Genomic DNA, 12,934 nt, shown 5'->3' with positions numbered 1-12,934 from the left:
TACTGATACATGATGTAAAACAAATATTCATAGCCAAAGTTGCTTTCATATACTGGGGCATTGGCATCTGACTGAGGTAAGCCAGAACAAGTACTGAAACGGGAAGATGACCAGCAAGAGAAAGTTCCCAATCGCCACACTTTGAGCCACTTCTCTGATTAATTTCCAATCCTCTAATGTGCCTCACAATATGATAGAAGCAGACACTGATCCATCTATTGTAGGGCGATGTTAGCGTGGCAGCACCTTGGTGCTATTCAAGAAGAGCAGGCAGTAAGGGCGCTGAAATTCACTCCCTCTGTTCACCTCATGCATGGCAAGCGAAGCATGCCACAGTCATCCACACTTCATAACAGATTGGAGGACGACAATGTCAAACCAATTCTACTAGAACCTTGTCCAGGGCAGCAGTATTGGAGTCCCATATTTGTCTACAACAGCCACTCCTCATGAAGTATGACATATTTACTTAAAAGGTATGGCTGGTACATCCTGCACCTACTCTTGTGATGTTAACCAATGTTCCAAAATATTGATCGTATGAGTACATATGAATAACAATTAAGGGGAGCAGCAGCCATCTGTGTGGCCAACGTCATTACACACACACACACACACACACACACACACACACACACACACACACACACACACACTCACTCAACTCACTCTACCAGTAACCAGTGCTTATGATGAAAATGGTTGTTATGGGCAAAAAATCCCTACAACACCGTTTGCGACAAATTAACACCAATGTGGAAAGCAGTTACATGTATTTTTTGGCTTACCATATTTACTCAAATCTAAGCCACACTCGAATCTAAGCCGCACCTGAAAAATTAGACTCGAAATCAAGGAAAAAAAAATTTTCCCGAATCTAAGCCGCACCTGAAATTTGAGACTTGAAATTCAAGGGGAGAGAAAAGTTTTAGGCCGCACCTCCAAATCGAAATAAAGTTGGTCCATTGTAATATGAGATACAATTTAGGTCAAATGAATGACAATACAACTACAATAGTTTGGTTCGAGTTGTAAGCTTTGCCAGGTAGCCATTGCTATGCATCAGGCACTATGTCCGTATTTAGGCGGGTACCCTTCCTTTTTCACATGCTTTGTCTGGTTTGAATTCATTGCTTATTTTGCTTTGATCTGATAAGTGCCGTTCTCTTTGTTACAGTTGTTTACGTCACTCTAAGCTGAAAATGCATTACTGTACTGTGTCATGCATTGTTTGTCATATTCCGATAATGAGTGTTTAAGGCCTTTCACCACTCGCGGCATGGTTTGCTTTTGTGCATGCTACCATCGCTAAAAAAAAAGAGGAATCGTCTCATTAGCGAAACAATGGCAAGAGGCTGCTATTTGTTGTTACTTATACTGCTGCTTACTTTGATAAAGATCATCAAGAACCAAATAATAGACTGTGTATGATAGAAGATGTTCTGAACGAGAGTTTAGTAAAAAATTTTCTCTGTTTGAAAATCTTTGCAGACGCCTCTTTAGTACATTACATTCTGCACAGAAATAAGAGTCATACTAGATTTAAAAATCTAGTCAATTGCCGTGCTTCATTTCTAACTGTATCACTATTAGGCATAAGAATAATATGAATATAAACATGACATGATATGTATATTCTTCCGCGTTTGCTGTTGTCTCACTCTAGTTTCATAATTTATTAGGCAGACAGGATTTAAATGAGATAGCAGCAAATACGAAAGAATACATGGCAAAATGTTTATATTCATATTATTCTTATGGTGAAGAGAATACTGCATGTGATTCACAATTCATAAAGTTCATATTAGCAACCATCTCTTCTCACAGGTAGGAAAATATTCAGAATGTCGAGTTGGCCATATTGACAAACACCCCAAACAGTCTTGCCAGTCGGATTTTCGTAGTACACTGAAATGCTGCTAGCCTGCTACATTCGAAGATGAACAATACGGAATTTGTATTTACTTCGTTGGATTATGTATGAAAATGCAGTGGTCAAAACTCGGGGCAGAGAAAAAAAAGCTCATCTTCCACATTTTTTTTTTAATTTATTTACTGATGCAGAGGTTTTGGCGCCAGTATTTATCTTTGTGCCTGCAAAGCATGCCTGTGTAGCGCTGCATATATTCGACAGCAGAAGTTAGTTGTGGCGGCACCTACCAACATTTTTCAGAACTTCCGCTTACTTTGCACTCGATTCTAAGCCGCAGGTGGTTTTTTAGATTACAAAAACCGGAAAAACAGTGCGGCTTAGATTCGAGTAAATACGGTATAATCTTTATACAATGTATATTTAGTTCTAGATTACATTTGCTACTGTTGTAGCAGTCCTCTTTTGTTTTCAAAGAGAGAGAAGTTCTGTTCATACAAGTTCAATTAAGGCACTCACACGGTCTTTGTATCAAGTTGTCATACTCTATCTCTGTTTTACTCAAAATCACTTGATTAGCACAGCAGAGAAGCTGTGAAATAGATGAAAACTGTCTTAACTTTCCATTCTGTGGAAGCATACCATATCCTGGGTAACATGGGTGAAGGGTGACAGGTAGATTCCATATTTCTAGATTTCTAGAAAGCATCTGACATGGTGCCCCACTGCTGACTTAATGAAAATCTGAGCATACAGAATTGGTTCCCAGGTACTCTAGTGGCTCAAAGACTTATTACGTAATAGAACACAATACATTGTCCTAAATGGCAAGTGTCCATCAAAGACAAGGGTATTGTCACAAGTGCCCCAGCAAAGTGTGACAGGACTGCTCTTTTTTTTCTATGTACGTAATCACTTTGATGGATAGGGCGAGTAACAACCAGCAATTGATTGCTGACGATGCTGTAGTATACAGGAAAGTATCATCATTGAGTGATTATAGGATAATGGATGAAAGATTTATAATTGGTGTGATGAATGGCAGCTTGCTCTAAATGTAGAAAAATACCAGTTAATACGGGTGAGTAGGGAAAATAACCCTGTAATGTTGGAATACAATATTAGTGGTATGCTGCTCGACAGTCTGATCAGTTAGATATCTACCCACGATGTTGCAAAGCACTATCAAATGGAATGGGCATGCAAGGACAGGTAGATGCCGTGTTTCTTGACTTTTGCAAGGCGTTCGATACAGTTCCCCACAGTCGTTTAATAAACAAAGTAAGAGCATATGGACTATCAGACCAATTGTGTGATTGGATTGAGGAGTTCCTAGATAACAGGACGCAGCATGTCATTCTCAATGGAGAGAAGTCTTCCGAAGTAAGAGTGATTTCAGGTGTGCCGCAGGGGAGTGTCATAGGACCGTTGCTATTCACAATATACATAAATGACCTTGTGGATGACATCGGAAGTTCACTGAGGCTTTTTGCGGATGATGCTGTGGTGTATCGAGAGGTTGCAACAATGGAAAATTGTACTGAAATGCAGGAGGATCTGCAGCGAATTGACGCATGGTGCAGGGAATGGCAATTGAATCTCAATGTAGACAAGTGTAATGTGCTGCGAATACACAGAAAGATAGATCCTTTATCATTTAGCTACAAAATAGCAGGTCAGCAACTGGAAGCAGTTAATACCATAAATTATCTGGGAGTACGCATTAGGAGTGATTTAAAATGGAATGATCATATAATGTTGATCGTCGGTAAAGCAGATGCCAGACTGAGATTCATTGGAAGAATCCTAAGGAAATGCAATCCGAAAACAAAGGAAGTAGGTTACAGTAAGCTTGTTCGCCCACTGCTTGAATACTGCTCAGCAGTGTGGGATCCGTACCAGGTAGGGTTGATAGAAGATATAGAGAAGATCCAACGGAGAGCAGCACGCTTCGTTACAGGATCATTTAGTAATCGCGAAAGCGTTACGGAGATGATAGATAAACTCCAGTGGAAGACTCTGCAGGAGAGACGCTCAGTAGCTCGGTACGGGCTTTTGTCAAAGTTTCGAGAACATACCTTCACCGAAGAGTCAAGCAGTATATTGCTCCCTCCTACGTATATCTCGCGAAGAGACCATGAGGATAAAATCAGAGAGATTAGAGCCCACACAGAGGCATACCGACAATCCTTCTTTCCACGAACAATACGAGAATGGAATAGATGGGAGAACCGATAGAGGTACTCAAGGTACCCTCCGCCACACACCGTCAGGTGGCTTGCGGAGTATGGATGTAGATGTAGATGTACATATGTAGATGTGAATGTGACTGAATATTTTAGTTTCTTCAACAACATTCATGTATTATTGGATGCATTTTCTTATGTAGGTACAGAATCACCTTCGGTTTCGTGCAACAGGCAGAGACAGAGTGGGGATACAAATTTTTGGCAATTCATGCAATTACACAGCCATGTTAAAAGGAAACTGTAAATGGGCATTTACCTTACTTTCTGCAGAGAATCTCAATGTAAATGCATGCGTTTATTTTCAACTACTTCAACACGAAACATTCGAAGAGAGGGACAGTAGCTGCTAACATGGCGTAAACTGTGAAATTCACAAAGAGACAGACGAACAGGTTATGATTTACCTTCAGGAGGCATGGTTCCTAGTATAGGGAATAGAAAAACACAAATCCATAACAATATTCAAACTTCAGAACCACAGGGTCTCCTTTGGGCAGCATTCTGCCACCTAACCAGTGTGTGTCACCCCATGCAGTATCTCCAGTTCTGGAGGTATGCAGTGCCTGAGCCAGGCAATGTCCAACACAGTGTTCATGCAAGTACTATTTACTAATTGGTAGCAAGCTATTTACAACATGAAAGTGGAGTGTACCTTGCATGGCAGTCCAGGGCGACACGAGCTGGCTCTGCACACTGCAGGTTACTGGTGCAGATAACTCAACTGATGCTGTATATGGGAGGAAGACTAAAACAGAGGGGGGCTCAGATGGAGGAGTCCCGTAAATTGCTGACATTTGTATTATGAACATTAGTCTGTTGTCCAAGACGTAGCTCTCTACCAAAAATTTCATATTCCAGTCCTGGAGATATCACTGGATGCTTTAATGACATGGAAAGCCATTACAGATTCAAACAAGCTCAGCAAGCAAAACTGTTTGTATTAGATTTAGAAATTTAGAGTGTTTATTTTTCCTTCTTCCATGAGACCATTCTATATCTTCTGAACAATATTGATATTAAAATCAAGTTCACCAGAGGAAAGGAGAAAGAAGGCCAAATTTGGTGTTTTGATGTACAGGTACCTACAAAATGTGATGGAACTTCAGGACATAATGTTTACGGAAAGACCACTCACACAGAGAGATACCTTCACAGAAATTCCAATTACCATCCCAAGCAGAGAACAGGAGTGACCAAAACAATGATGGACTGGACTAAATGAATCTGTGAACCACAGTACTTTGAAGATGAGCTCAATCACTTATGAACAGCATTCCGAAAAAATTAAAACTCTGGCAGAGATAAATAAGGCACTACATCCTAAAGGGTCTAGAGCTTCTAACAAAAAGGAACCAACTAAAAAGAAAGTTTTCTTCAATTTGTAAAAACTGTCACAGATAGCATCAGCAAAGCATCGAGAAAACACAGTACTGATACAATGCTTAAACCAGTAAGAAAGGTCCACAAACATTTGAACACTGCAAAGGACCTAAATCCGTTGCTTGCCACATTAGTAGTATACAGAGTCCTTTGAACTTGCAGCCAAATGTACAGAGGGACTACACAAAGAAGTGTTAACACCTGCCTTTAGAAACACGAGAGCAATAGCTGCTTGGGCAAGATGGATAAATCAGCAGTAGCAGATCATGCACTAGCATGGAAAACTGTCAAATTCGTTTCTCTCACACATTGGTTTCAGCAAGATCTAATAATCAAAACACTAAGATGTACAGAGAGGCCACAGAAACACGACCCTTAAAAACAATTTCAACAGCAAAGGAGGAGGACTGAAATTAGACTAGTTGTGGGCCTTGGTGCTAAAGAAAACAAACAGCACCGACTCTACCCCACAACAAGCTCCAAAGTACATGTCAGGGCAACTCTGTGATCTTAGGCAGCACTCGATATCACAAACTGACCGTTGTGTGTATATTTACAGCTTGGCCTGGTGAGCTTCGCTTTCTGAGTTGTTAAAGCCTCTGATGATGCCTCCGGCATTGGAGGATGAAACATTAGGCATAGAGCTATGCCTTGGACCATGGCCAAGTGCTCATAATACTGGGTGGTTATATTTAAACTGACAGTATTCAGAGTGCTGCAGTGTGGGGAACTGAAACATCGTTGTTATGTTCATTAATCGGTGCGCTCAAGGAGTATCCTGGGAGGGGAAAAAAAAGGTTCTACTTCCTGCCACCAGGTGAGGATATAGCACTGTATGCAGACAGGCAGCGTGGGTGCAGTAAAAGGGGAGGAACACCACACACTTGATAATGGTGGTTCCGGCATTTTTTGGTCACAAGTTACAACATGTATTCAATACGTGTCTCCTGACTAAGCAACATGCTGTGCCCATAACACGGCACTGTCGACAGTTGCTCACAGCACATCCACTGTCATCAGAGTGACATGTCATCGTACAGTAGCCTTCAGATCAAGAAGAGGTGGGATACATCCCTGATAAGACACAATCTTTCAGGTACCCCCACAACCACAATTTAGGTCACAGGATCTGGAAGGTCACACATCTTGAAATTGACTAGATATGACAATCATTACAAAAGCTTTCTAGAAGCAAATCTTTCACCTCGCAAGCGACATGTGGTGTCACCCGATCTTGCATGAAAATAGTGGTGTGGACACAGTTGCATTCTTGCAAAGCTGGAATTGTATGCTGCACAAGACAGTCCTTATATTGTGCAAATATCACTGTACATCTAACAGGCCAATGATGTGTCATCTCCGAGAATGAGGGAGATTGTGAAAACATTCACATAAGCTGAGTGCAGTGGATGTTCCTGCACAACATGTGGCAGAGTGGAACCCCTTTCACAGCCCCTACCAGAGTAAAATGTGACTCCTTCCCAAAGAATATTCCTCAGCCACATGTTCTCCATTTACATGCATGTCAAAAATTAAGGGCAAAGTCACAGCATGACAGTCTATTTGGGGCTTCATTTAGTGCACAGTTTGAATCTTGTGTAGAGATGACAGTGTAAAATGCGCCACAATATTTTTTGAACTGTTAACTGGGAAAGAGAGTATTCTCGTCACATCTGACTGCAGGATTTCAAACGTTTGCTGCTCAGTGGCTGTAGCTACAGCAGCTTCATCAATAACTGCCATGGAAAATGAGCTAAAGTTCCTCCCTGCTGCACCACCTAATTCACCTGTTTCTTCAACTTTCTTCTTCATATCCTGTTGCTCATTTATTGACATGGGACTTGTCCACAGCTATTTCTGTTGGCAATATTCCTGCAATTCAGTGCTACTATTGCTCCTATTCTGACTGCTATTGCTGGCATTTTGATAAAAACTTTACCAGCAGTGCACTGCCTTCTCAATAGCTACTCCATTTCATACAAAAAACCTCAACCTTCTGAATCCTTTACACCAATAGTCACTTCACGAAAGAAGTCAAGTGACGAACAGCATATCGACATCAAAACAGGAAACATTTTACATTTTGACTGCTGACAGCATCATATTTTCACCTGGTGGCAGAAACTGAAGGCTACTCCGAGTGTACTGATTAATAAACACACCCATAATGTTTCAGCATCCTGAGATGCACACAGCGCGCACTGCACTACCCGGTACACGTATTGCAAATACCTGCCGTGAAAGGCTGCCTCCTACTGTAAATTGTCAGCACTGATATTTGAGGAAAGAATATTTAATTTCATTGTAGTTGTAAGTCATTTGACGACATGTAGTTTATTAGATGATGTGATAGTAAATGTATATAGCCTAACAATGACAACTGATGTCTGCAACATTAAACTATTTAAATACAATACTGTTGTAATGGGACAAAACTATAGAAGAATTTTGAACAGAAGTCGGAGCATAGAACTGCAAGGAGGCCACAGTCAGACAGCAGGTGAACTGCATTATAAGCTCACATATCATCATACCAACTGTGCTGAAACTAGGTCAAAAGTCACAGACATCAGCTGCAGCTGGCCATCACCTGTGCTTGATCAGCATCCTTCAGCAGCAGCACGACTTCCATGACACTGTTGTAGGTACCAGTGTCTCGGGACCAGCTTTTGAGAAGCCAGTCCGGCTCAACTGACTTACGCGTCCTCAATGGGCAGACCACGGGCTATTCCAGATGGTTCACAGTGGCCCACAAATGCAGCCCTTCTGCAAATTCAGTGCCGAGCATCAGCATTTAAACGTCAGCCCAGGTGACTACGTCACATTCAGCACGGCAGGACCACGCATGACACTTGCCATACGTTGGCTGGAAGTCTCCATAGTGAACTCTGCCACCACCAGATTGTGAAAAAAGGATCTCTGCCTGTCTACTCAGCCCTGATACCAACACCGGACCAGCCACCAGCCTTGCTCTTCAGTGTCGATCCACACTTTGAATCCAGGCAATGCCATCTCCATGCCACTGGGAATGCTGCAGCCAGCCGTAGAAACAGAAGACTGCTGCCTGGCCTCGCTCCATGTCGCAACCACACTGTGGCTCAAGCAATGAATGACTGTGCTAGATGGATGGGATAATTAAAGATTTTTTCATTTTCATGGAGGAATTAAGTCGAATAATTGAATAAAGGACAGATTTCCACTTCTCCACGACCCTCCCGTCTCCCAAAACATCTACAGACGTTACCATATCCACAGGAAGACTAACACCTCCTAACAAGCAATAACTGCTTGTGTTTCACTCTGGTTTTTCAGCAGCTGTTCCTTGGTCCACTACACTGCCAAATGAAAAGTGATGATCAATTTCAAATATTCCAGTAAGCACCAAACAATGAAATCAAATACGATGGAATAAGGACAAATTATGAAAAGGATAGAATGCTACTCGCCACCAAGCGGAGAAGTTGAGTTCGCAGACAGGTGCAACAGCAAGACTGCTGAGCCAGTAGCTTTAGGCCAAAAGGCTTTAGTAGTAGTAGTAGTAGTAGTAGTAGTAGTAGTAGTAGAAGAAGAAGAAGAAGAAGAAGAAAATAAAAAACCACAAAAACCACTGTATCTGGCTGCCAAGGCCAGATTGCAAACACCTGTGCAGGATGGAAGAAGCAATCCTGGTGGTGGAGGTAAGTCTTTTTTACTTATCTCCTTTTCCACTCCCCCCCCCCCCCCCTCCCCTCTTCCCTCTGCCCTCCATATAACCTCCCAACTGCATCTAGCTGCCCGACCCTCTTACCACCTCGTACCTGTATGTTCCCACAACCAACACTTACTGTCCCCCACCCTTCTCTTGCTATCCCTCCCTATCCGCCTAACACCCAGATTGCTTCTTCCATTATGTACAGTTGCTCCCAGTCTGGCCTCAGCAGCCATCTCAGTGTGTGTGTATGGTGTTTAATTCAGAAGAAGACCTTCTGGCCAAAAGTTTACTTGTGGAGCAGTGACATCTTTAGTGATTAAGCTCGCTCTCTCTCTCTCTCTCTCTCTCTCTCTCTCTCTCTCTCTCTCTCTCTGTGTGTGTGTGTGTGTGTGTGTGTGTGTGTGTGTGTGTGTGTGTCAAATGCTTATTAAAGAACAAGTGCCATTTAAAACAAATTACATGTCCATCTAATGTGTCCATATTAGAGTTTACCATTGTTTATATTTTGTGACTGCTTATCAAAGATAGGGTGTTACTGGGCACAGGGACTTTTAGACACACATTTAACGTGTTGTGCAGTGTATGCAGCGCACAGACATCTAATCAATCTTTAACAGAGAAATGTTTTGTAACAGGAGTTATCCAAAATGTAAGAAATTTATCATTGAAATTAGAAATGGAGCTGTTAATACAGTAAAATTTGAGGAGAAGTATAGTACTGTGTGGGGTAATATTCATCAATAAACAGCTGTCAACTTTTCCTTGAAATACACACTTCCTAGGGTGCAGTACAGAGAACGCTGGTGGAGCAGCAATTACAACATTCTCGTGAACAATATTTGCTAGCAATGGAACCAAATCGTTTTGAATCCAGTGTCCAGTCCCGCTGATGGATTATGTAGTAATACATACATTAAAACTGATGGTCATCACTGTCAACAGTTGGTATGAGCTTTAGTTGTTGCTATAAAGTGCAAACTGTTTATATCAATAAGAAACTAAATATTCGTTTTTGATCATTAGTCTCTTATCTCAAAGCACTCTGTTTAGGATCCTCTAATCTAGATAATTTTGACTCTACAGGTTTGGGACATACTGTATATGGTAATAAGGGCCAATAATAATTTAGTGTTCAAGCAGACATGCTGAAACAGGACAGAACAATTTGTTTTATCCTTGGATCACTTGGCAAACAGAACAGCTTTGTAAGCACTAAGACCGCTGGCGGAGTATTTTGCTGTACCACCGCCACATACCGTATGTATGTTCTGCAGCAGGCCAAGCTCCGCCCCAAACAGGGTTACAAACAGATGCATTACTTCCGCCACAACCACCGTATTCCATCCTGCATAAAGTATTGAGAAGAGGTGAACATACAATGCAGATAGAAAGCAATGGAAAACAGCAAACTGTCTCACTACTTAATATGTTTATGTACAGGACACTGGAAAAGAGAATCTAAGTGATAGAGATGTGGTGTTATGGAAGGGTATTCGAAATTAGGTGGGCTGATAAGAAATGAGGTGGTTCTCTGCAGATCGACAAGAGGAGAACGTGTCAATAACATTGACAAGAAGAGATGGAGTAATGAGACATGTCTTGCATCAAGGTATAAGTTCCACAGTTATCAAGGGAGTTGCAGATGGTAACAGCGACTGGAATATTTCCAACAAATAAATGAGGGCACTGGATGTAAGTGCTTCTCTGAAATGAAGAATTTGGCACAGGAGAGGAAAACTCACATATTACGTTTAACAAAAGGTGGGTGTGGGTGTGAGTGGGTGGGTGGGCACGCATACTCTTGTCTAATAAATTATCATAGAACCAAACGGAGTTGCATTCCTAATACTGTACAGCACAAGTTATGAGACAGACCTTTAACTGCAGTATCTACCAATTGCCAATAAAAGCCATTACAGCTTTGTGAAGACCCAAAGCATGTTACAAATGTTGTGTAAAAGTAAATAGTACAAGTTTCATGGATCACACGCAAGTACTATGTACCAGAGTTATTTGTTTTGCAAACAGAATTATATAATTTCTGGATAAATATTTCAGAGCATTACAGACCTTATGAAACTCCTGCCTCCTGAGCTCTGGACTATGGTTGAACCACCGCATGATCGCCTGGAACACAGTGTCTTCTCCCTCCACTTCAAGGTTGTCACTGCTCACAAATTCCACCAGTTTTGCTGCAGAGAGGTTTAGAAATTCTTCACTACGACTGACCTCACGAAAATTTCTGTCAGGAAGAACATATTAAATTATTACTACAGTATTCATATTTTCTTGACGCCTTAACACCAAACTCGACACAATGTTTTACCATGAAGCCCAGGAAAGTCACATATTCATTCTACAGAAGTAAAAACATTCAGACAACTTTCTCAAATACAGCTGTGGTGTTACACTCAGAATTAATCATACACTCTGTAGTGTGCATCAAACCTATCTAACATCCATGTTTACACTCAAACTGTGATTAACTTTATACCAAGTAATGCTGTCCTCGACCCAGAGGTTGGTTTGAACATTACGGTCCTTTGCTAGGCATGGTCCTTTTGGAGGAGATGGTATACTTTTGTCTTCAGCTGAACTTTGAATTGACTGACACAGCCCATTCTAAGTGCACATACTGTTCAGCACGGATTCTAAACCCTGATGCTATTTGGCCTTTATCACATTAACAAATTGCTGCCACAGGTGAATGACACAAGCAAGGAAAAAGTGCTAGGATTGACTAAAGATCAAATCTCTCTATGTTTAGTCCAACACTTAAGTAGTTAACCTTTGAGTCATATACCTTAAAGACAAGTGATTAAAATATGAAGCTAACGTGAAAGGTTAATTGAAATCCTCACAAAGATAACCATGTTGATGGATAAAACCCACTGACAAACTTTCAGTGTCCAATTTGGAAGGATGGGCTTAATGAATAAAGGGACAATGTGGAAATCTGCAGGACAGCTTAGCATATTGGACCTTTTTCTGCAGGCCCCTGGTGGAAAGATACAAGCTGGAGACAAAGATAACATGTAGTTGCTCTGCCTCTACACCTGTAGGAAAGGATGAGTTCACCTTGTAACCAGTCAGTGCTACCTATTTCTCTTCTGTACCAGTACGATCATGATGTACAATGAAGTATTGCTGTAAACGATTTCCTCCACTAGGAAGAGATTTTGGACCTATGATTAAACACAGGAAAATATGATACAGAAAGGAATGTAAAATCAACAAAGGGCTGAAAAGTTTACTTAGTACTAGAGCCAAGCACTGGGAGGGAAGAACAGAGCCAATCATTAACAAATGAAGTCTCCCACGCCAAAATACCGAACTCCACTGTCAACTCCCCACAGCTCACCAATCAGGTGGGGCATGATCTGAACATGCTACTAACAGGTAAGAAATTGTTTTGCAGTCATGCCCCTTATAGGTCACAATTTCCACGCTCAATGATACGCTAAGATGGCATAAGGGATACCCTCCTAAAACAGTGGCACAAGTACTTTTTCAAACAATATTCGTACTGGTAAGTTATAGCCCGTACCCCATTTTAATGAGATCAAGTAATCTACCATTCTTAAAAGTCCAACTAAGTAGACAGTATCAAGCATTTTTCAGGAATGATTATTCATGTGAAATAAATGAATGTTTACGTAGAATACCAACGATCACAATATTCCTCCCCTCCTCATACCACCTCTTTTGGCTTTCCTGAGTAATAGGGGACATGACTGTTGTTAC

General features: G+C 41.3%; 1 protein-coding gene across 2 annotated transcripts in view; it reads right to left on the bottom strand.

Moving 5' to 3' along the window:
• LOC126452252 (kelch-like protein 12) overlaps positions 1-12,934 on the bottom strand; it is a 76,474-nt gene that overhangs the window by 42,865 nt on the left and 20,675 nt on the right. For both annotated transcript variants that reach the window (XM_050091044.1, XM_050091043.1), the window contains one exon: positions 11,261-11,432. In XM_050091044.1, the coding sequence (XP_049947001.1) occupies positions 11,261-11,432 (172 nt within the window). The remainder of the gene's footprint in view (positions 1-11,260; positions 11,433-12,934) is intronic.

This window comes from Schistocerca serialis, unplaced genomic scaffold (genome assembly GCF_023864345.2).
Source record: "Schistocerca serialis cubense isolate TAMUIC-IGC-003099 unplaced genomic scaffold, iqSchSeri2.2 HiC_scaffold_843, whole genome shotgun sequence".
NCBI lineage: Eukaryota > Metazoa > Arthropoda > Insecta > Orthoptera > Acrididae > Schistocerca > Schistocerca serialis.
Note: the sequence above shows the minus strand (reverse complement) of the source record. Positions and strands in the feature narration are given on the sequence as shown.